Source organism: Sturnira hondurensis, unplaced genomic scaffold (assembly GCF_014824575.4).
Source record: "Sturnira hondurensis isolate 20B ecotype Veracruz unplaced genomic scaffold, ASM1482457v3 Scaffold0011192, whole genome shotgun sequence".
Lineage (NCBI taxonomy): Eukaryota > Metazoa > Chordata > Mammalia > Chiroptera > Phyllostomidae > Sturnira > Sturnira hondurensis.
Window position 1 is genome coordinate 958842 of NW_028083823.1, and position 23496 is coordinate 982337.

Here is a 23496-nt window from a genome sequence, read left to right on the forward strand (position 1 = left end):
TTTCATTTCCTCTTGGCCTTTGCTGATGGCTTCTATTTCCTTTTTCATGCTGGTATAATTTGTGGAGAGTTCATTGTAGCTCCCCTGTAGTTTCTGGTAGTTCGTTGTAAGCTCTTTGAATTTCCTGATAACCAGTGCTTTGAATTCCACATCTGATAGTTGACTGGCCTCTATTTCATCTAACATTCTTTCTGTGGCTTCCTCCTTTTCTTTCATTTGGGGATTGTTTCTTTGTCTCCCCATTGTTTGTGCTGCTCTTCTCATTGGCCTCAGCTTCTTGGATTGATCTGTTCTGGTACCCTGAGTTTATGGCGTGAACTCCTGTGGTAGGATACCTGTGGAATTCAGTGGTGCAGTCTCCTGTAGGTATCTTGGTCTTCTCTGCTCTCTCTACTCCTCCGGTTGGTGTCCAGCGAGTCAACCCGTTTGGTCTCACTAACTGCAGCAGCCTGAGGGGCTGTTATTGTGGCTCTTCTCGCGCCTTGGTACACTCAACTCGTCTTGGCAGTACCCCCCAAGATCCAGACTGGCGCCTCTCACCCGCACCCCACTAAGAGCAGATTTTCTCCCAGGCTTCCCAGCCCTGGTCTGACATGAGGGTGCACGCTCCCAGCCTGGCTTTCTTGTTCTCGTAGGCTTGGGTGTGGACCTTTCCCTGTGTTGTGGCTGAACACACAGGGCAACTCACAATTCTCCCACACCCAACAGCAACAGCCCGACTCCCTGTGTTTCCCTGTCTGCGCCGACTGAGTAGGGGTGAAGCTGGTGACTGGCTCTCTTCCAGGGGCCCAGCCAGCAGCCAGAGACTCCCCGAATTTATTCGCCAGCCAGTGCAGGTCCTGTGCCACAGGGATCACCTGGGCGACTCTCAATTCCCCAAGCCGAGGGTCGGCGCAGACCCCGCCCCACCGGAAAAGCACGGGCGACTGGCAGTTCCCCGAGGCCCCTCGGGACCGCGGAGGTGCGCGCTACCCAAGGTCCAGGAAACCGAGGCGCGCCGGCTGTAGGAGCCCGAGCCAGCGATGTCGCGGGTCGCCCAGGTGCCGGGGAGGTGCGCGCCACCCAAGGTCCAGGAAACCCGGTGCCCGGGGGACGCGCGCGGCTGTATGAGCCCGTCGGCGATGGCACAGGCCACTCGGGAACCGGGGAGGCGTGAGCGACTTGCAGCTGGTCCAGCTGAAGATCAATGCTTGACTCACAGTGTCTCCCAGTCCGCGCCAGCTGAGCAAGGATTCAGACGGTCTGCACAGCCTCGCCACCGGCGAGCAGGGATGGAGCTGATCTGTGCCGGCTGAGTAGGGATGGAGCTCGAAACTGACCCACTTCTGGAGGCCCTGACAGCAGTCCGAGATTCCCCGGGACTGCTCGCAGGCAGGCACGGGCCCCTTGAAGCAGGGAGTGCTCTGGCAACTCTCAGTTCTCCCAAGCCAGCTACCTGACTCCACGAGTTATCGGAGCTTGCTTCCGAATGCTCACTCCTCTCTCTGCCACTACTGGAAGACTGATCTCTTATGGTGTTTTCCAATCTGCGCCCTGCCGGACAGGGGTGGTGCCGGTGACCAGTTCTCTCCCAGAGCCGGTGTTGCCCACCCTCGGCTCTCAGAGACCGGGGCGGCCGGCCCGGGCCCTGGCTTGGCCTGGCAGGGGGCCCTGCCACCGCCTCTGTGCTGCTCCCTCGTACCTTGTTGATTTGTGGTCCTCTCCTCTCCTCAACTTCTGGTCATTCAGTGTCCGCTACAGTCTCTGGAGTCCTGCTTTCTTATATGCTGAGTCCCAGTTTAGCATCTGCTGTGTTCTTCCGCAGATCAGCCAGGTCCTTCTCCGGCGCGTGGAGAGAAGCGAAATCCTTTGTCCTACTCCGCCGCCATCTTCTCCTCCTCAATCTATTTATTTATTTTTAGAGAGAGGAGAAAGGAGTGAGAGAGGGAGAGAAACATCAATGTGTGGTTGCCTCTTGTGCACCCTGCACTGGGAATTTGGCCCACAACTTAAGCATGTGCCCTGATTGGGAATTGAACTGGGGACTCTTAGCACTCTAGGTAGCACTTAGCACTCTAGATAGCACTCTATCCACTGAGCCACACAAGCCAGGGCTATTTCCTTTTTAAAAAACATTCTGGTTGTGACCCATTAAATTCATTTTGGGATCCATGAATGGTTTGCAACCCACATGTGGTAGAATTCTGGAGAGTGGGTTACAAAAGATATGGATGGCAACATTAGACTAGTGGGACTCTTCCAGGACAAGCCTTCCACAGTTTCCATGACTACACATTTTTCAGGTCAAAAAAATCAACCATGCAGTGAACCCAAACTATCATGGCAATCTGCTTCTTCTTCTCTTCTTCATCAGAACAGGGATGTAAATGCAACACATAACTGAAGCAGCCAGAATGTGGGATCTGTCTTTCAGACAGAATCTGCACTTCTCTGCAAGAAGCTCCTTGTCCCAAAAGTGGTTTGTACACATATCTCATCCAGGCTACAGAAAAGCTGACCCCTTCCCTCACCCCAATAGCTGCTCAGACAAGAATTTCCTTATTGCTTTATTGAGCCAGCCCTTCCCTAGGATGTGGAGGAATTACTGATGACTCAGAGAAGTCAAAATCAGAGGACACATCTCCTTGTAAGCCACCCTTTGTGTTTTCCCCACATTCCCAAGTTCACCCAGCTTCTCACCACTGTGGACTGTCACCTACTTTACCATATGCCCAACTACCCATTACCATTGGGTTGACTTGCCTACCTGGGTATTATTGGGGCTCTTTCCCAGACTGCTGGAGATGGGACCCTACAGTAAAGAGCCACAGCCTTTCCAGGGTAGCAGGTCAAGTCTCCATTTCTGATATTTCTGCAGTTGTGACCTGAGGGTGGTGAGATGGAATGACATCTGGGAATTGTGGGTGTGGGGTGGGCATGAGGGTTATGGCATTGTTCTACTTTTAACTGCTGAAGCAAGAACATGTGATATTTTGGAGGACCTCCAGGGAGTGGGAGGTTAATAGAAAAGGTTTTAAAGTCATATGGCCTAAAGTTAACCCCAGCTCTTCCATTTCCTGCCTGCATGACTTTGACTGATTGTTTAATGTCAGCCATGATTTCCACATGTTTAAACTGCTACTTCTCAGCCCTGTTTTGAAGATGAAATGATACAATGCACGTGAATTACTAAATGCCTAGCATTCAAAATGGGCTCACTGATGATAGCTACTATTATTAATACTTTGTTGTTGTTATCATATTGGGGAAGAGAAACTGGTAGAGAGGTCTAGACAGTGGCTCTGGGAAGAAGCTAAATGCAGGATGGAATGCCTGGGAACTGCACATATACAGTAGTCCCCACTTATCCATGGGGGATATGTTCTGAGATCCTCCCAATGGATGCCTGAAACCATGGATAGTACCAAACCCTATATATATATATATATATATATATATATATATATATATATATATATAGTATGCTTTTTCTTATACATACATAACTATGATNATAGATATATATAGTATGCTTTTTCTTATACATACATAACTATGATAAAATTTAATTTAAAAATTAAGCCCAGTCAGATATTAACAATAACAATTAAATAGAACAATTATAAAAACATGCTGTGATAAAATTTATGTGAATATGGTCTCTCTGTTTCTCAACACATTTTATGAATTGTTTCTGAAATTTTCTGTTTAATTTTTTCAGACTGTGGTTGACCAGGAGTAGCTGGAATCATGGAAAGTAAAACCATCAATAAAAGAGACAGTTATACTACACTGAAACCCAGAAACTTGCTCTACCTGGGATGGCAAATATGGGTTTGTCTTGCTGGTGTTTTAGTTACTAGAAACTTCAAGGAGGGCTATGCTGATAATGACTCTGAAGCAATGGCAAGTGTCAGTGAGGCAAAAGACATCTTGATTGCCATCCTGGCCTGCATGGACTTGGAGTGGAGAGGAGTTTGAAATGGAGAAACCATCTGAAAATTCGTCTTTCCTGCCCCTTTAGTGACTTAATCTTTACTTCTTCCAAGGATTTTCAAGGTGACTCTTTTAAAAACATCATTTCTGATAAGCACCTTGCTGGGTGGTATGTAAGCCTCAACCATATTTCTGCAAGGTGCATATTTGAGGAAGTGTATAATACAGGTGAGTAAAACAGTACAGGGGAAAAGAAGTGGAAGGAAACAAGCAGGCAGTCACAGAATAAGGAAAGTAAATGGGAAGGAGAAAATTAGGATATGTGCAACTTCTAAAACAGCAACCTAAACTCAGGCTGGGCCCCAGGGCAAGGCAATTGCCAAGTCTGTACATGGCTGAGCAAACATCGCCCCCTGGTGACCAAGGAGAGTGTGGCTTTCGAGGGGGTCACTGTCATTGTTTCTCACAATTTGAAAAATGTGAGAAAATGGAAAAAGGAAAAGAAAATTTTAAACATTTAAAGAGTATGTTTTGCCTGTGTATGTATGAGGTCTGTCTGGAAAACGTCCAGGCATTGTTAATATAATGAGAACACTTTGTGCAATATCCCTGTAACCTGGCAGCCAAGGAGACAGGGCTGGAATGTGTGTGCATGAACAATGACAACTTCACTGCATCAGCTCTGCTGGGTCTTTATTTTTCAAAAATGTCGATGAAAGGCACTACAGGTTGCCCTGCAAATGGCTATTTTTCCCACTCATTGTTTCTTGTGGGACAATTTTTGTGAGTATTCTTCCTCCCATAAAATAACAGATGGTGACCTCTTTGTTAATCCCAAAGAGTGAATGCTGTGTAGTCAAAGGAAATCATGGCAATTCCATTCTCCTTGCCAGAGACAGTTTTAGAGGCGGGGATATAATTCAACTCTGCCCAATAAGAAACAGAAAATTCTGCTGAGGTGGGAGTGGATAGCTTCCAAAAAACATTTTCCTCCTCAAATAATAGATACTAAAATACAAATGAATTTTCTAATTGTGGATTCAATTGTGTAAATGTAATGCCTGGAGCTCATGTCATCTTGCAGTCATGAGACAAGAGGAAGCAATGGTTTGAAGATGGCAGAAAGGAAAGCTGGAAAGCTTCGGGCACTCAAAGATATTTAGCCCACCGGAAACTAGAATCACCTCTCTCCAAAAGCCTTGTTCATTTAAATAACAAAATCATTTAAAGTTATTTTTAATCAGGTATTCTACAAATTGTAGCTGAAAGCACCTTGATATAATTTCTAATACAGCCAAGAAGGCAAATTGGGAGGTGATTTAAAGAATGCTTAGAAATCACTTCATTATTTTGGTGCTTATTATTATACACATTTATTAGTAGTTTGAAGTTGTAAAAACATTTTTGCTTTAATACTTTCATACTACCTACATAATAATACTACCTATATACTTTGTGTGTAGGTAGATATTTTACTTTTTGAGGCTAGAACATTCACATCACATTATCTCTTATATTAAGTTGGAAATGAGAGAAGACAAGTGATTTGCATGTGAACAACTGTCTCCTTAAAAGAAAAAGAGTATACTATGAGCACACATGAGAAAAAATTCCAGAAGAGTAAAATACCTTCCAGGATAACAGTTCCCAACATTTTCAATGACAAAGGACATCTTTTAAGGTCCCCTCCCACATAATAGTGGTTGAATGTTTAACAACAGCTCATGGTAGAGGTGGGGGGGGTTGTTAATAATAAAGTGAATTTAAATAGTGACTATTTTAATCAGTCCTGGGTTTTTCTCAAACCTACGGGTTTGAAAAATGATTATAAAGTATATGCCAGACATCTCTGGTTAGTGTGCAAACATCTGCAGTTAGTGGAGAGGAGCATGATGCTTTTCCAGTTCTTAGAGGTCTGCAGCCCTATAGCTGGACCCCATTGTTCTAAAAATTTTTGCCACTCCACTTAAGGTCACCTCGTTAGGAAGTGATGCCAGGGAACCGTTCTCTTTTCCACTGGGTGGTGGTGGGAATGATCTTACAGCACTACTCAAAAATTGAATTTCTAAATCCTGTTTTGTTTCTTGAGTACTATTGTTCCTGAAAACTTGACTCATTAACTGTAGAGTTTAGGTAATTACAATAGGAAGCCAACTGGCAAGAAATTAAACCAGTACATGCAATGCAAACGTCTACAGAGGATGATATTCCCAGAGCTCTAGGGAACAGGCTAATCAGGCTTCAATCAGGAACTCATCATTCAGAAAGAATTAATTCAGGATGGGAGATAGGGAGGGATGAGAATTACAGGCAAAAACTCAAAAATCTGTCTGGATGAACCTCTCCTGAAATCTCCCTTTCATGGAGAGGTAGAGGGATGAACCATGGGGAGTAGGCAAACCCCTGAAATCTCCTCACAGGAAAGTGTATGCTGCAATGGATTCTGGGTGGGAAATCCTGATAACCTGGTACAAAGAGATATAGCTGAACATTGTTCTGGGTTACAAAATCAGCTTAAACCAACAGTTTTAGACTTCTTTGACCTAATGACTTCCAGAGAAAACCACACACAGAGAGGCTGAGAAGGAGTGAGGAATTCCCCACATCAGGCTTCTGAGGCAGACACACCTTCTTAGCAGGTTAGGGGCCTAGTCTGACAGGGTGTCTTGTGTGCTGGGAAAGGAGGGATTAGGATGTTTCTGAATTCCAGGCTCTGCACAAATCTCTGCTTCTATGAAGTGCCTTTTCCTAAAAAAGAGAAAAGCCTCAAAATATTAGTCATTTAATTATAGTATATAGTTGACATTTCTGAGCTCTTTCCCATTTGTAAAAATGTTCACAGAGAATATAGTGTCATGGAGAAAGGGACCCAGAGAAATATGACCACAGAGGAGTAATATATACTTTCCTTATCTTCTTCTTAATCTTTACAAACTTGAGCCCAAACTGTAAAACACTGGGGCAGGGATGGTGAGAAAAATAAAGGCTCATTTATTAAGCAGTGAACACTTGAGGCCTAAAATGAATATCCATGAAAAAGAATTACCTACAGTTCACCAGCAAACATTACAAATTTACGCTTTTAAACTATTAGTCAGTGCTGATAACATGTATATGTTTTCTTCAAATAGCTTTTCAAAACCTGCTGCAGTTTCCCTAGCATTTATAGGCAAGTTAAAACTTACTGATCACTTTGTTCATTTCTAACTGCTTGGACTCTGGAACCAAACTGCAGACAGAGGTTTGAATCCTAGCACCACAATCTACTAGCTATGGAAGCTTGAATGCTACTGCCAATTTCTACAATATGAAATTAATAAAAATTATATAAAAGATAGATCTCCAAGATGGCGATGTAGGTAAACAAGGCTCACCTCCTCGTATACGCACATCAAAATTACAACTAAACTCTAGAATAACCATCACTCAAAACCAGCAGAAATTGAGTTGAATGGAGGTTCTGCAACCATGGGATTAAATAAATCACATCCATTCAGACTGGTAGGAGACAGGCCAGTCCACACCCATGTGTGGTGGATAAAATCGAGGGGGATATCTTGGGAGCAAGCGGGTTCCGGCCCCACACCAGGGTTCCCAGTCTAGGTTTCCAGTGCCAGGGAGAGAAGTCCCCACGGTATCTGTCTATAAAAACCAGTGCAGACTGAGTCGGTGGAAGAAACTGCTGAATTCCCAGGCCATTCCTCTTAAAGAACCCCCCCACACACTTACTCAGACTCACTCCCACAAAGTTCCACCACCAGGGCAGCAGCTTGAAAGGCACCAGTGGCATTTGGGGAGGAACTGAAGTGTCTGGCATCAGGGCAAGAACTTGGAGACAACCTTCTTCAAGACAAAACTGCTGGCAGAGGCCAATGCTCCTCTTCTGAGCCCTTCCCCCATGGAGCCACAGAGTACAAAAGGCACCATATCTGAGACATGATCAACCTGGCTCACAATGTTTTCCCTGCCCAGTGATTCCCTGAGACTTCACCCCACCCAACTTACTGGCCCACCCAAGCAGTTAACAGTAGCTTTTCCACATGAAAAACTTGTCTTGGCACATGCTTCTGATCTTTCAAAATCCTCTCAAGCCTCTGTACCTTGCTAAGTGGCACTAGCAAAAGCTGACCTTGGTTTACAGCCTGGCCTCAATAGAGCACCTCCAAGCCCAGCACAGGAAGCAGCCAGCTATTGATCACTTTATAGCTTATACCAAGTGGGCCCAGGTAGAACACAAGGAGGCATGAGAGCCTTGCTGAAGTAAGCCCTGTTCTGTGGAGTGGGGCACCTGCACAGCTGATCTTCCACAGAGGCCAGAGGTTGGTGGTGAGAGGTCACAACCAGTCCTTGTAGCTGATGGGCCTGTGTAAATCCTTCCCATTGACTTGCCAACAGCAACCAAGGCTCAACTACAAGAGGAAGGTATACTCAGCCCATGTGGAGGACACACCTCAAATACTCAGCTTGGGTGAGAGGGGAGGCTGTGCCACTGGACCCTACAGGACACCTACTACATTAGGGCACACTACCAAGACACAGAGTCAAAGCAGCCCTACCCAATACATAGAAACAAACACAGGGAGGCTGCCAAAATGAAGAGACAAAGAAAAACGGTCCAAATGAAAAAACAGATCAAAACTTCAGAGAAAGAGCTAAATGAAATGGAAATAAACAATCTATCAGATGCAGAGTTCAAAACACTAGTTCTAAGGATGCTCAAGGAACTTAGTATCTCAACAGCATAAAAAAGGTCCAATCAGAAATGAAGTATACACTGATTGAAATAAAGAACAATTTACAGGGAATCAGTAGTAGAGTGGGTAAAGCTGAGAATCAGATCAATTATTTGGAATATAAGGAACTAAAAAACAACCAACCAGAACAGCAAGAAGAAAAAAAATCTCAAAAAAATGAGGAGAGTGTAAGGAGTCTTTGGGACAACTTCAAGCAGCCCAACATTTGAATCATAGGGGTACCAGAAAGAGAACAAATAAGAAGTTGAAAACTTACTGGAAAAAATAATGAAAGAAAACTTCCCTGATTTGGTGAAGGAAATATACATACAGGTCCAGGAATCATAGACAGTCCAAAACAAGATGGATGCAAAAAGGCCCACTCCAATACACATGATAATTAAAATGCCGAAAGCTAAAGATAAAGAGGGAATGTAAAAAGCAGCAAAAGAAGTTAGTTACCTATAGGGGACTTCCCATGAAACTGTCAGCCAATTTCTCAAAAGAAACTTTTCATGGAAGAAGGAATTGGAGGAGAATATTCAAAGTGATGAAAAGCAAGGACCTACAGTCAAGATTACTCTATCCAGTAAAGATATCATTTAGAATCAAAGGGCATATAAAGGACTCCCCAGACAAGAAAAAACTAAAGGAGTTGAATATCACCAAGCCATTATTATATGAAATGTTAAAGGGACTTATTTAAGAAAAAGAAGATCAAAACTATGGACAATATAATGGCAATAAATACATATATATCAACAACCAAAGCTAAAAAGCAAACTAAGCAAATAAGAACAGAGACAGAATCATGAATATGGAGAGCATTTTGATGGTTGCCAGATGGGAGAGTAATGTGGGGGAATGGGTGAAGAGGTGAGGGGATTAAGAAGCACAAATAGGTAGTTACAGATTAATCATGGGGACAAAAAGCATGGTATAGGAAATGGAGTAGTCAAAGAACATACTCATGACTTGTGGACAAGAACAATGGTGGGGGGATTGAGGGAGTGGAAGGTGCTGTGTGGAGGGGAAGTAAAGGGAGAAAAATCAGGACAACTGTAATAGCATAATTGATAAAATATAATTTTGAAAACTTACTGATAAATTTAAACAAAAATAACCTCATAGAAGAGAACTGACTAGATTATGTCTGTTGAGGAAGTTTTGTGAAAACAAATGAAGTGAAGGCACAATTGTTAAACAGAATATTGACTCTAGATTAGATACTAGTATTGTACCCATGTTAAATTTCCTGAATTTGATCACTGTATTGTGGCTATGTAGCAGGATGACTTTGTTCTTAGGAAATACACACTGAAGTATTTTAGGGAAAAAGGGGTCTCATTTTCTTAAACAAGGAAGATAAAGGAAACATAGCAAAATATTAATAGGTGAATTTGGGTGAAGGATATAAAGGAATTCCTTGCAGTATTCTCAAGGATCTTCTATTGATTAGCTTGAAATCATTTCAAAATAAAACATTTACACATACCAAATGAAGTAATTTTAGTTATAGAATTGATTTAACAGCAAGAGGTCTCCTTCAAAAGACTTATCCTAGGACTTCCGGCCAAGATGGAGGCATAGATGGAAACACTGTACCTCCTCTTACAACCAAGTTTAGGAACAACAAATATTTAAAAACCAGAATGGAACCAAAACAGAGAGAAAATTAAACTGTACCATAGTCTGACAACAATGAACCATTCATCCAGACCAGTAAGAGGGGCAGAGTCAGCAGCTGGGGGAAAGGGGTTGTGCAGGAAAAAGCAGCTGGACTGACCCAGGCTTGCAAGGCAGTTGGCTGACCATGGTCACACATTCACGCGCAGATAAACCAGGCAAAGGAGCAAGCAGTGAGATAGACCACGCAACCCAGGGCCCCAGTGCCAGGAAATAAAGCCTAAAACCACCAATTAGAAAAACTTTGGGGGGTCCAGGTGCCGGGAGAGGCTCCCAGGCTCACCAAAAGTTCATTGGAGAGACCCGCGGGGTTCTGGAGGGTGCACAAGCACACACATCTGGGAACTAGTACCAGAAGGGCCCAATTTGCTTGTGGGAAGCAGCAGAAGGGACTGAAATCCGAGAACGGATTGCCCTTCTCTGACCCTGCCGCTACATACAGCATCACAACCCAACAACTGGGTTGCCCCACCCTGGTGAACACCTAAGGCTCCACACCTCATACATAACAGGTGCAAACAGACCAAAATATGGTTCAAGCAGAAGAACAGCTCAAAGCCCCACAGCCAATACTTCTAAGTGACTAAGAGATAGCCAACCTATAGGATGCACAGTTCAAAATACTGGTGATCAGGATGTTCACAGACCTGGTTGATTTTGGTCATAAATTAGATGAAAAAATGAAGACTACACTAAGTGAAATGAAGGAAAATGCACAAGGAACCAATAGTGATGGAAAGGAAACTGGGACTCAAATCAATGCAGTAGACCAGAAGGAAGAAAGAAACAACCAAACAGAAAACAAGGAAGAAACAAGAATTCAAAAAAATGAGGAGAGGCTTAGGAACCTCCAGGACATCTTTAAACATTCCAACATCCAAATTATAGGGGTACCAGAAGGGGAAGAGGAACAGCAACAAGTGGAAAACTTATTTGAACAAATAATAAAGGAGAACTTTCCCAATCTGGCAAAGGAAATAGACTTCCAGGAAGTCCAGGAAGCTCAGAGTCCCAAAGTAGGTGTACCCATGAAGGAACACACCAAGGCACATCATAATTACATTAGCCAAGATTAAAATGAAGGAGAGAATTCTAGAAGCAGCAAGAGATAAGGGGACAGTCACCTACAAAGGAGTTCCCATCAGACTGTCAGTGGATTTCTCAAAAGAGACCTTGCAGGCAAGAAGGGGCTGGAAAGAAGTATTTCAACTCATGAAATACAAAGACCTACATCCAATATTCCTCTATCCAGCAAAGCTTTCATTTAAAATGGAAGGGCAGATAAAGTGCTTTTCAGACAAGGTCAAGTTCAAGTTCATCATCGCCAAGTCCTTATAAAATATTAAAATGACTTATCTAAGAAAAAGATAAAAATATGAACAGTGAAAGGACAGCAAACTCACAGTTATTAACAACCACACTTAAAAGCAAACTAAGCAGACAGCTAGATCGGGAGCAGAACCACAGAAATGGACATCACATGGAGGGTTAGCAACAGGGGAGTGGGAGGAAGACAAGGGGAGAAGGTACAGAGACTAAGTAGCATAGATGGTAGGTAGAAAATAGACAGTGGGGAGGGCAAGAATACTATGGGAAATATAGAATCTAAAGAACTGGTGACACATGGACATGAACTAAAGGGGGAGAATGGGGGGAGTGGGTGTGCAGGGTGGAGGGGAATGAAGCGGGGATATGGGACAACTGTCATGGCATAATCAATAAAACATATTTTAAAAAGACTTATCCTATAGTTAAGTCTTTCCAAACTGCAAGGCCACTTTCAGAAAAAAATTAATTAGCGAAACAATTCATGTCTATCTCATGCTCTGAAGCGACCTCTTTAGTGATAAATGATGTTTTTTCTAACCATGGATCATATTTACATTTGATTATATGTTTATGTTAATATCAAGTCACCACTTCGCTATTTTATATTTCTGAGTCAGTGTACCATTTATATTTGTCTAGAAAAGATTTATATTGCCTCTCTTCTTTTGTATTGCTCACAGCAATCAACAGACAGCTGAGCAGAATCTTAGTATCCAGCAATGCATCTTTAACAAACAGAGTGAATGCTTATAAAAACAATCAGAGGAGATTCCATGGACTGTTATTCTCACAAGGCAGAACCCTAGCATGCTCAAATTTTTCATCCTACAGAAAGAATTTCCAGGTGTGCTTAGAAAACTGTAACTAATCACAGCAAAGACTATTTCCAAATTTCTGTTTTTAAAACAGTCCCTGAAGTCAAAAAGCCATAAAAGGACTATATAAAGAATGAATGGCAAGGATTATTTCAAAAATTAATTTATTATTTGAAGAAACATAAACAATATTAGCATCAATGGCTGTAGAGCAGCAGCCTACAAAAACTCACATCCACAAGTTACTGGCTGAGAAGTACTGACACATACACTCATACACATAGCAGTAATTTTCCAAGGTGGTTTCCAAAAAAATGCTTCACTTGACAATCAATTTGTTTGTTTTCTCATTTACAAGGCTGAAAAGATTAAACCCACATTCAGTAAACGTCTAGCAGGATCTTAGGCATTTGAGTTGTAAATGACCAAAACATGCTGCTATGTCCTTTATGAAAGATGATAGATACAAAAATCATAAACTCATCTGCCATCAAAAGCAATTTCTCAGACTGCAATGAGTCTTTTCCCTCCAAGAACTGTGTGTTTCAGTGCAAATTTTTGTAAGCAAGTAACGTTAAGATAAAGGCAAAGGCTGAGTTTTCTCCAAGAGTAAAGAAAACTTACACTTGCCTGCCCATAAGGCCAAAGGCCAATGTATTTACTCAAGACACTCATGTGGATGATCCTACTTGTTTCTTTTCTAACAGTAAAAAAGTAATAATAACCTGTTTATCAATTTGAATAACTATAATAGTAAGTTCTTCAACATACATGGCACCTGAAAAATATTTTCAAAGCATTTTCACACTATAATTTAATTTGATCTTCCTGACAACCTTGTGAGGTAGGCACGTACATATATAGCATCTAAATTTGGTGGGTGGGGAAACTGAAGCATACAGCTGTTAAATAACTTGTAGGGCTTGACAGGGAGATGACAATCTCTATACTACACTGCCTCCAGTAATGAAGAGGGAAAGTCTAAACATGTCTGATGATCTTATTTCAATATATTTTAAGAAAATACTTGACTTCCATTGCGCCAAATGGTAGTAATTCAATTAGAGCAGGTGTCATGAGAAGTTATGGCATATAATTAATTAGACAAAGTTCTGAGAGTTTAATTGAAATTCTAACTGAAAATCACATTTTAACTCTCAACATGTAAGGGAATTTGCTGGTTTGTTTGTCTTTAGGGCAACCTAGATCTGCAGTCTGTACTGCAGTTTTACTATTTCAGAGATATAATCTAAAAAATTTATAAACAAAAATTCTTAGTCCACCATGACTTAAATTTTCACCATGCAGATAAAAAGCAGTGTTTTGTCTCTTCCAGAGTGAATGGACACACATGGCCCCAAAGCAAAGGTATCTGTATATCAAGGGTTAAAGATGATAAAATGTCTAATTTAGTTACCAAACTCCTTTGCCCTTATATCAGTGGCTTATAAGTGGGGTTTAGGACTCTGACAGGTCATCAATGTTAGTCTGATTTGAGGACACTCAAAATGCTTACCTATTTTCTACATTAAAATAATTTAAAGTGTATTTGAAGACTCAGATTTTATAATGGTTCTTGAAATAGGCTTCCAAACCAAGGCTGGGAAGTACCACTCTCTCCATCCCTGTTGAATTCTGACTACTACTCCTGCTCAAACTCACCATTTTTAACACGTCCCCTCACAGACTAGCTGTTAGAAACTGGATGGGCCAGAAAGTTCAGCTAAGTATTTAGACTGTCAAGCCTGACTGACATGCAATGTCCAGCCTAGTTGGTGACAGGTCACCTGCTTCTAGGTTTTTCATTATCAAGATGCTTATAGTAGAAATAATGGCACTAAATCCAGGCATTTTCCCAAGACTATTGAGGATAGGCTACACAATCCTTTTACGAAATAAATAGGGTTCAGAAAATATACTGAAGATAGAAGGATGTAGAAGAATAAAACTGGAGATTTTGTAAAAATTAACTCATAATCACACCAAATCAAAATGCATTCAGTTAAAGACAAATATCTTCTAGTCATCTCATCACTTTCTATAATTTAAAAGTTTCTGAGGACAATATCTCACTTGGTGGGAGAAAATAAACCTTTTTCCTTCAACTAATAAAAAATGAAATGTCTTTTATACCCACACTAGGTGAAAGATTTCTGTGGAGTTTTCTAGAAAAAAAAGTTAACCAAAGTAACTTTTTTAAAAACTTAACCAAAGTAACTATTGTCTGCAATTCTCCTAACAGGCAAGGATGAAACACAGTAAACACTATGAGTTTTATTTTCTTCTTTATTAAGAAGGTAAATCCTAGAAAATCATACTAGAAATTTCCCAGAATTGCAGGACAGGACTGAACCTTGAAAAGGTTTAAGCTTCACATTTTCAACCTTCCAAAGAACTTAAGAATTCTGCCTACAAAAGCCTACATCATTTTGATTTTTGAACGATCCTCTTGTTCCAGAACTTCTTCAACATATTAAAGGAACACAAAACTTTCCTAAAATTCTAGGGCTCCCGTAACCAAATTTAGAATTCAATTTTGTATCCCTGCATCTTTGGGTATAAAGTCTCCAAATCTAGACTTTTAAATCTATTACATACAGCAAGCCAAGGTGCCTACAGTTGATCATATAAAAAGAGCCCTAATGAAATGAAAATGGAACACGTCTCCATTTAAAAACCAAACTTGAATAGCTTTGTCTGAAAGTTCTGATGATAATGATGTTGCCAATGGCAAAACCCCAGTAAACTTCTCTGATCACCAGGCCAGCTCTTGAGTGAAAACTATGCTTGGGGATAATATAATATTAGTCAACCCAGATCAGAAATCCAGAAAACTAGAAAACAAGAAAGCCACTGTCCTCATTCTACCCGATAGATCTAACCAGCTCAACTCAGATATCATGGGTACTTTGTTAGTGGAAAGGCCAGTAACACCTGGGAGAATACAGTCAACTATGAATGGTGGTGCCTTAGACTGCTCCTCTAACACTCAGATGTTTCCCTGGCTTCTTTCCATGTTCCCACACACCCAAGAGCTCTCTAAAAGGAGGCAACTCACAAGGAGTTGAAACTAACTTCCTGCTTTGTTACCTGTGCAGGACTCATCACTTGTATCATGAGCAGCAATGAACTCAGAAAACAATGTTTCTGCCCCAAGAGAGACTCAGATTCCATTAAGCAGAGCAGAGCTCATCAGCATTCAAGATCTGGCTGGGCATAGAACTTATTTTACTGCTAGAAGGTGTCTCATCTCTGTCTCCAGATGACCTTACATCTGTCTTTCCTACAGATGTTGAGGACTTCTGCCTCCGGCACTGACAGCAAATACACTTTAACCACCGCTGAAAACTTTCAGAAACACTGGAGGAAAAGAGCTTTTTGCAAGGATGGAAGAACTGATAGAATATCAGCATGAATAGAACGGCTGTGCAGTACCCAATGAGCAGCTTCAAAATCAACAGAGGTGCACACACATACATATAGATGTCGGTCTTGAATATATACCACATAAGGAGGAGGGAGGCATTCTCAATGAATCTCAGCATGTAGTATACCAGTAGCCGGTACCAGTTCTGGGACTTGCTGATGAGGTCAGGGCTGTTGATTTTCAGCTGCACAGCTGACCAGCAGAACATATTGATACCGGCATAAAGCAAGGTGAGGAAACACAGAACGATGGTGGTGCCCACTCGACTGAGCGCCTTCTCAATGTTCTCAGGAAATGGGGAGCCACTGCACCAGAAGAGGATCCAGGGGTACAAGAAGAAGCTGAAGAAGTTGATGAATATGACGAGCACCACCCAGGCCTTCAGGACGGAGGTAAAGAGGACGAGGACAATGACTCGAGTAGCAATCTCAAAGCTCCTCCAGAGGAAGATGCAGACATAGGCCAGAGGCTTCACTTTGACATCATATTCATCATACTTGATCTTGATGGCTAGGATGTTGCAGCGCAAGGCTCCATACACAATGGATAACAGGGATAGCAACATGCAAACACCTGGGGAGAGATGAGAAAGAGCACTGTCAAGTCTTGACTCCACCAAGAATCCAACTATGAAAAGCCCTGGCCAGATAGCTCAGTTGGTTAGAATGTCATCCCAATATGCCAAGGCTGTGGGTCAACTACAGGTCAGGGCACATACAAGAATGAACCAATGAAAGCATAAATCAGTGGAACAACAAAGAGATGTTTCTCTATCTCCCTTCCTCTGTCTCTAAAATCAATTTTTTAAAAGAGAATCATACTATGGCAGACACTCTGTCAGTCCGCTATCCTTGGATCCCTCTGTTTTAAGAGCACAGGCTGACTTCCACCTATCAATTTCTGGGCACTGTGCCTGGGGGCATTTTCCTGGGCTATAGAAGACTGCTCTGGCAAGGTGCTGGACAGTTCTGGAAGAGCCCTCATTACTACAATTGTAGCCCTGATAAGAGCTGGAATGTAACTACCTTAGCTCCCTGACCCTCTGAGTAAAATAACTGTGAGAGGTGTATGTTCTATACCCTTTAGCAGTATTTTCTCATAGATTACTTTCTAGTCACCCATGGTGATCCTGTCTAATAATGCTCCCTTTATTGGCCGCCTTCCCTTCCCTGTTTCCTTTCCCTTCTCCCATGGTCCTTATAACTTCTACCAAAAAAAAAAAAATGCATGGACTCAAATCCTTGTCATCTTGGGATCTGTTTCAGAGTCAACTCAAACTAATACACCTTCCTGACCCCACGTTTCTCTGCCTGAACATACAGAGTACTTTACCTGGTGTGTTTTGTTCCCTCAATTGGTTTATAAGTTTCTGTGGAGTCAAGAATGACAATGTCTGATATTTTTTCTTGATCTCTTGTGTACCAGTAATAGGTACACAAACAAAAGGGGCTGAATAGTAAATTTCTCAGTGAGTTCTTCTTTATGTGCAGGATCTTTTTACATTTATATACTAACTATAGAATGCTCACTGTCCTTTAATCTTCAGTTATAGTCTCAAATTCTGCAGATTGCTAAAGAAATGAGAACCTCACTCTTACTGAGAGTCAATCTGCTTTGGGCTGAAAGATCTCAGTATTTCAAGAAGTATCAACTCAAAGTAGTTTTATTTCTTAAAATGACATGGCTAATGGGTTTATCCAGTCTATACAAAGTAGCAGGACAAGATATGGCTCCTTTAAATGGAGCATAGTACTGTATTTGAGAGTATTACACTGTTGACTGTGATTTCTACTACCTAAGAAATGTGCTGCCAACTCATGAGCACAAACTGTGTGGTCAAAACATAAATATAATGATTTAACACATACTGCCACCAACTCCAAACACTGGATGGAGCAAGGAGTGGGAGGCAGGGCTTACAGTTAAAAACCAAGAATCTAGCTCTGGTTTTAGTCTTGCATTGCCAGGCTACACTGGGAAAATAGCAATCTCTCTGGGTTCTGTTTTCTTACCTGTAATATTGACATAACACTTTCCATGCCTGCTTCTTAAAATGCAATGTCATTGTAACATAACTGTCTCTTCTTAAATGTATAAATTTAAATGAATGGGAATAAAAAGGTTTTAATCTTATTTAAGTTCTGAATCAACAGAAAAATATCCATACTTGGTGGGCATTAAAAACACTGAAGCCTTGGTGCTTATCTGCCTGGGAGAAGCTCAATCTTACTCAAAGCATCAAAATTTCTCATAGTCTTTGGCACTGATTTAAATTATTAATATAATTGACTGGAAAGATCATTCTCTATTAATCAAATTTAAAAGATTTGTGGGAGTAATGAGGAGGAATGGAGACAACTGTATTTGAACAACAATAAAGAATGTGGAAAAAAAAAGACAAATACTACCACAAGAGTAGACCAAGAAGTAATTTGGACTGGGTCATTTTTCTGGAGAGGCTAATTCAATGAAATATTATAAAGCAGTACATGTTGGTGAAATATGTTTATATGTGTGCTTACGAATTTCTGTACTCTAAGAATCTAGTATTGAATCATTTTCTTTTAGTCCTTATATTTTTCAACTACAATATCAGAGAAAGGCATATCTTTGTAAAGTCTCTAAAATTACTTTTAAATATGTTTTAATGCTAAAATAGAAGGTCGAACTATCTATGAACAAATCCAGATTTGATCAGGAAAAAATACTTCAAATGCAGGATATGAGTTAACTGTAAATAAAGTATAAATTATGTATTCATACACATACAGTATTTACATTTTTATATTTATGGTACTTTAACTCCAAACTTTTTTTCCTTTTTATTAAATTTCTTGGGGGTGACAATGGTTAACAAAATTATACAGGCTAAATTATACAGGTTTCAGGAACACAATTCTACAATACATCATTTGTATATTGTATTGTGTATTCATCTCCCCACGTCAAGTCTCTGTCCTTCACCATTTATTCCCCCTAAACCCTCCTCCACCTGCTCTCACTCTACCTCCCCCTAGTAATCACCACACTGTTGTCCATGTCCATGAGTTTATTCTCTTTTTTGCTCAATCCCTCCATACACGCCTGTTCTCTATGAGTCTCTCTATTTTGCTTCAATTCCACTAACTGTAATCTGTCTATTCAGATTATCTGATTTTTCCTGATTTAGTTTTAAAGGATTGTGTTCTTCTAGGAATCTGTTTCTTTCAGGTGGTCCAATTTTTGACATATAGTTGTTTGTAATACTTTCTTACAACTCTTTGTATTTCCGTAATGTCAGTTGTTACTTCTCTTTAATTTCTGATTTTATTTATCTGGGTCCTCTCTCTCTTTTCATGATGAGTCTGGTTATAGGTTGTTAATCTTGTTTATCTTTTCAAATAATTGGCTATTAGACTAATTTATCCTTTGTGCCACTGTTTAGACTCTACTTCATTTATTTCTGCTCTGCTCTTCATTACTTCCTTCCTTCTACTCACTTTGGGCTTTGTGCACATAAAACAGAAGGATCCAAGGATAGTAGATGGACTGACAGACTATCTGTCATAGTATGATTCTCTTTTAAAAAGCTGATTTTAGAGACAGAGGAAGGGAAAGAGAGAAACATCTCTTTGTTGTTCTTTTCCATGTTCCTTTTAGTATAAAGTTAGTTTATTTCAGATTTTTCTTGTTTCTTGTGACAGGCCTATAATGCTATGAATTTCCCTGTTAGGGGTGCTTTTCCATGTCCCATAGATTATGCTATACTGTTTTTATTACTATACTTTTGTAATAAATCAGAAATGAAAGAGAAGTTGCATAAGATACCAAAGAAATACAGTGGATTATAAAAGAATACCATGAAAGGTGATATGCCACCACATTGAACAACCTAGAGGAAATGGACAAATTCTTAGAGGCATACAACCTTCTTAAACTGAATCATGAAGAATTTGAAAACCTGAATAAAGATATTGAAACAGCAATAAAAAACCTCCAAAAAACCAAAAGTCTAGGACCAGATGGTTTCACTGGTAAATTCTAATTCAAAGATGTAATACCTATCCTTCTCAAACTCTTCCAAAGAACTGAAGATGAGAGAATGCTTTCTAACTCATTTTACAAGGCCAGTATTATCTTCATACTAAAACTAGGAAAAGGCATCACAGAAAAGAAAATTATGGGCCACTAACTATCTCTGATGAACATCAATGTAAAAATCTTCAACAAAATACTAGCAAATTGAATACAACAATATATTAAAAGGATCATATATCACAGACAAGTGGGTCAGGGATACAAGGATGGTTCAACATCTATAAATCAATCAACTTGATACACTATATTAACAAAAAAGGATAAAAATCATACAATAATCACAAAAGATGCAGAAAAGCATCTGACAAGATACAGTATTCATTTATTATCAAACTCTCAATAAAAATGGACATGAAAGGAAAGTACCTCAATATAATAAAGGCCATATAAGACAAACCCGCAGGTAGCATCATACTCAATATTAATAAACTTAAAGCTTTGCCTCTAAGACCAGAAGCAAGATAAGGATGCCCACTTTTGACACTTTTATTCAGCATAATACTGGAGGTCCTACCCAGAACAATTAAGCAAAAAAAAAAAAGAAAGAAAAGGTATTCAAATTGGAAAGGAAGAAAGAGAGTTGTCACTGTTTGTGGAAAACATAATTTTATACATAGAAAACCATAAAGATTTCACTAGAATAACTATTTGAAATAATAAATGAATAGAATAAAATTGCAGGCTACAAAATTAATATACAGAAATCTGTTGAATTTCTGTATTCTAACAATGAACTATCAGAAAGAGAAATGAAGAAAATTCCATATACAATGAAAACAAAAGGAATAAAATACCTAGAATAAACTTAACAAAGGAGATAAAAGACCTGTACAATGAAAACTAGAAGACACTGTTGAAAGAAACTAAAGACACAAAAAATGGAAAGATATTCTGTGGTCATGGATTAGAAAAATTAACATTGTTAATATGGTCATACTACCTAAAGCAATCTATGGATTCATTGTAATCCCCATCAAAATACCAATGGCATTTTTCATAGAAATAAAACCAAAAACCACTATAATTTGTATATAACCACAAACAACCACAAATAGCCAAAGCAATCCTGAAAAAAGAGTAGTCAATTTTACTACATTTTTATCACTTCAAAAAGAAACCCTATACCCGTAACTGTAATTCCCCACTTCCTCACCCAGCCCTAAGCAACCACTAGTCTACTTTCTGTCTCTATAGATTTCCCTATTGTATGTGATCTTTTGTGACTGGATTCTTTCACTTAGCATAATATTTTCAAAGTTCATCTACATTGTAGCATGTACCAGTTCTTCATTTTTTATGGTTAAGTAATATTGTAATGTGTAGATATATAACATTTGTTTATCCATTCATCAGTTGATGAAAATTTGCAATATTTATACTGTATGGCTACTGTGAACAGTACTGCTATGAACATTTCTTACAAATATGTTTTCATTTTTCTTGGGTCTCTAAGAGTAGAATTGCTAGGTCATAAGGTAACTTCATGTTTAATTGTTTGAGGAAATGCCACACTGTTTTCCAAAGTGACTACATCTATTTACAGTATAACCATAAGTGCATGAGGGTTCCAATTTCTCCACATCCACATCAGTGTTTGTTTATTATTAACATGAATTTTTATTATTATTAACTTTTTGATTCAAGACATCCTAGTGGGTATGAAATAGTATCTCACTGCAATTTTGATTACATCTTCCTGATAACTAATAATGTCAAGCATCTTTTCATGTGTTTATTGGCTACTTATGTATCTTCCTTAGCTGCTTCTGGTTCATAATATCACAAAAACTCGTACTAGATTTCACATTGTCCCATATGTATCTGAAAAAGTTTTCCATAATTCAAAGGCAAGATCTGCATAGACTAATTTCAGAACAATATATTAGCCTCACCCACAGCCATCAATGAACACTTAACTTTTTTTGAAATCTAGGGATATCATTTTCTTCATTTTTTAAAACTATTGTTCAAGTCTAGTTGTCTCCATTTTCACTCCACCAAACCCCTTCACACCATCCATCCCTGCCTCCCACACTCTAAACTACCCCCTTTGGCTTTGTCCATATGACCTTTATACATGTTCCTTGATGGCCCTTCTCCTAATTGCCCCATTATCCTTCTCCCCCCATCTCTCTGGCTACTGCCACTTTGTTCTTTACTTCAATGTCTCTGGTTCTATTTTGCTCTTTTGCTGTTTTGTTGATTAGGTTCTACTTTTAGATGGGATCATATGGTATTTGTCTTTCACCACCTGGCCTATTTCACTTAGCATAATGCTCTCCAATTCCGTCCAGGCTGTAGTGAAGGGTAGGAGCTCCTTCTTTTTTTCTGCTGCATAGAATTCCATTGTGTAAATGTACCATAGTTTCTTGATCTATTCATTTACTTATGGGTACTTGGTTGCCAAGTAGCCAAGTGCTGGTTGCTTCCAGCACTTGGCTACTGTAAATTGTGCTGCTATGAACATTGGGGTGCATAGGTTCTTTCGAATTGGTGTTCCAGTGAACATTTAATTTTTTAAAAGTTAGTACAATCCAAACTTCTCATGATTTTTATTTTTATTTTTTAAAAATTTTATTTCTTATTTTGAGAGAGGGGAAGTGAGAGAGAAACATCAATGTGTGGTTGCCTCTCACACCGCCTGACTGGGGACCTGCCCTGCAACCCAGGCATGTGTCCTGACTGGGAATTGAACAGGCAACCCTTTGGTTTGCAAGCCAGCACTCAATCCCCTAAGCCACACTAGCCAGGGCCAAACTTCTCATGAATTTTAATGTCCTAAAATGCATCAAAGAAGAAAAAGATTTCTATTCCGGCAATAGTAGATTAGTTTGTTTTGGTTCAAGTATTTTTGCTAAGAACAACTGCAGAAACACCTGTTCAATGGCATCAGAAAGCAGTGAATGCTTCTGGCACCAAGATCTCAGAGAGTAAAAGGCCCACGAGAAAATTTTAAAGCTGCTTTTCCCTTCAAGACATGTGCTTATATGATAGTGGGCAGTAAAGACTAAGAATCCAAACATAGCATTTAGCAGTCTCTTAAAGTTGGTGGGTGTGGGAGCAAATGTTAACATTCTGGCCCTGTAATGGTCCTGTTATACAGCTAAAATTTTCTAGTGGGTCCACAAAGGACAAGACACTGGGAATAAGGGTGACTAGAAATAGATAAGCCCTCCCAAAGACAGAAGTACAAATTTCAACCAACTCCAGTTGTGAATGAGTCAAGTTGATCTGTATCTAATCTAATTACCTGTCATAAACAAAACTAATAATATTTTCCTGGAGAAAAATAACTCAACCATAGTACCTCCATTTTTAATACACTCATCTGACATTTGTTTATTAGAATTTTTTAAAAAATATCCTCACCTGAGGATACATTTATTGACTTTAGAGAGAGAAGGAGAGACAGACAGGTAGACAGAGAGAGAGATGTGTGAGAAAAACATCAATGTGTTGCCTCCTGTACGTGACCCAGCCAGGAATCAAACCTACAACCTAGTTAAGTGCCCTG

General features: G+C 39.9%; 1 protein-coding gene across 1 annotated transcript; it reads right to left on the bottom strand.

Annotated features, from left to right (window-relative positions):
* Nucleotides 1–14679: 14679 nt before the first annotated feature.
* LOC118996253 (membrane transport protein XK-like) lies at nt 14680–17271 on the bottom strand. Its single transcript, XM_037059556.1, has 2 exons — nt 17238–17271; nt 14680–16478 (listed from the first exon to the last, which is right to left on the bottom strand). The coding sequence occupies exon 2, from the start codon at nt 16468–16470 to the stop codon at nt 15652–15654; it is 819 nt and encodes a 272-aa protein (XP_036915451.1). The 5' UTR covers nt 16471–16478; nt 17238–17271; the 3' UTR covers nt 14680–15651.
* Between the last annotated feature and the right edge of the window lie 6225 nt (nt 17272–23496).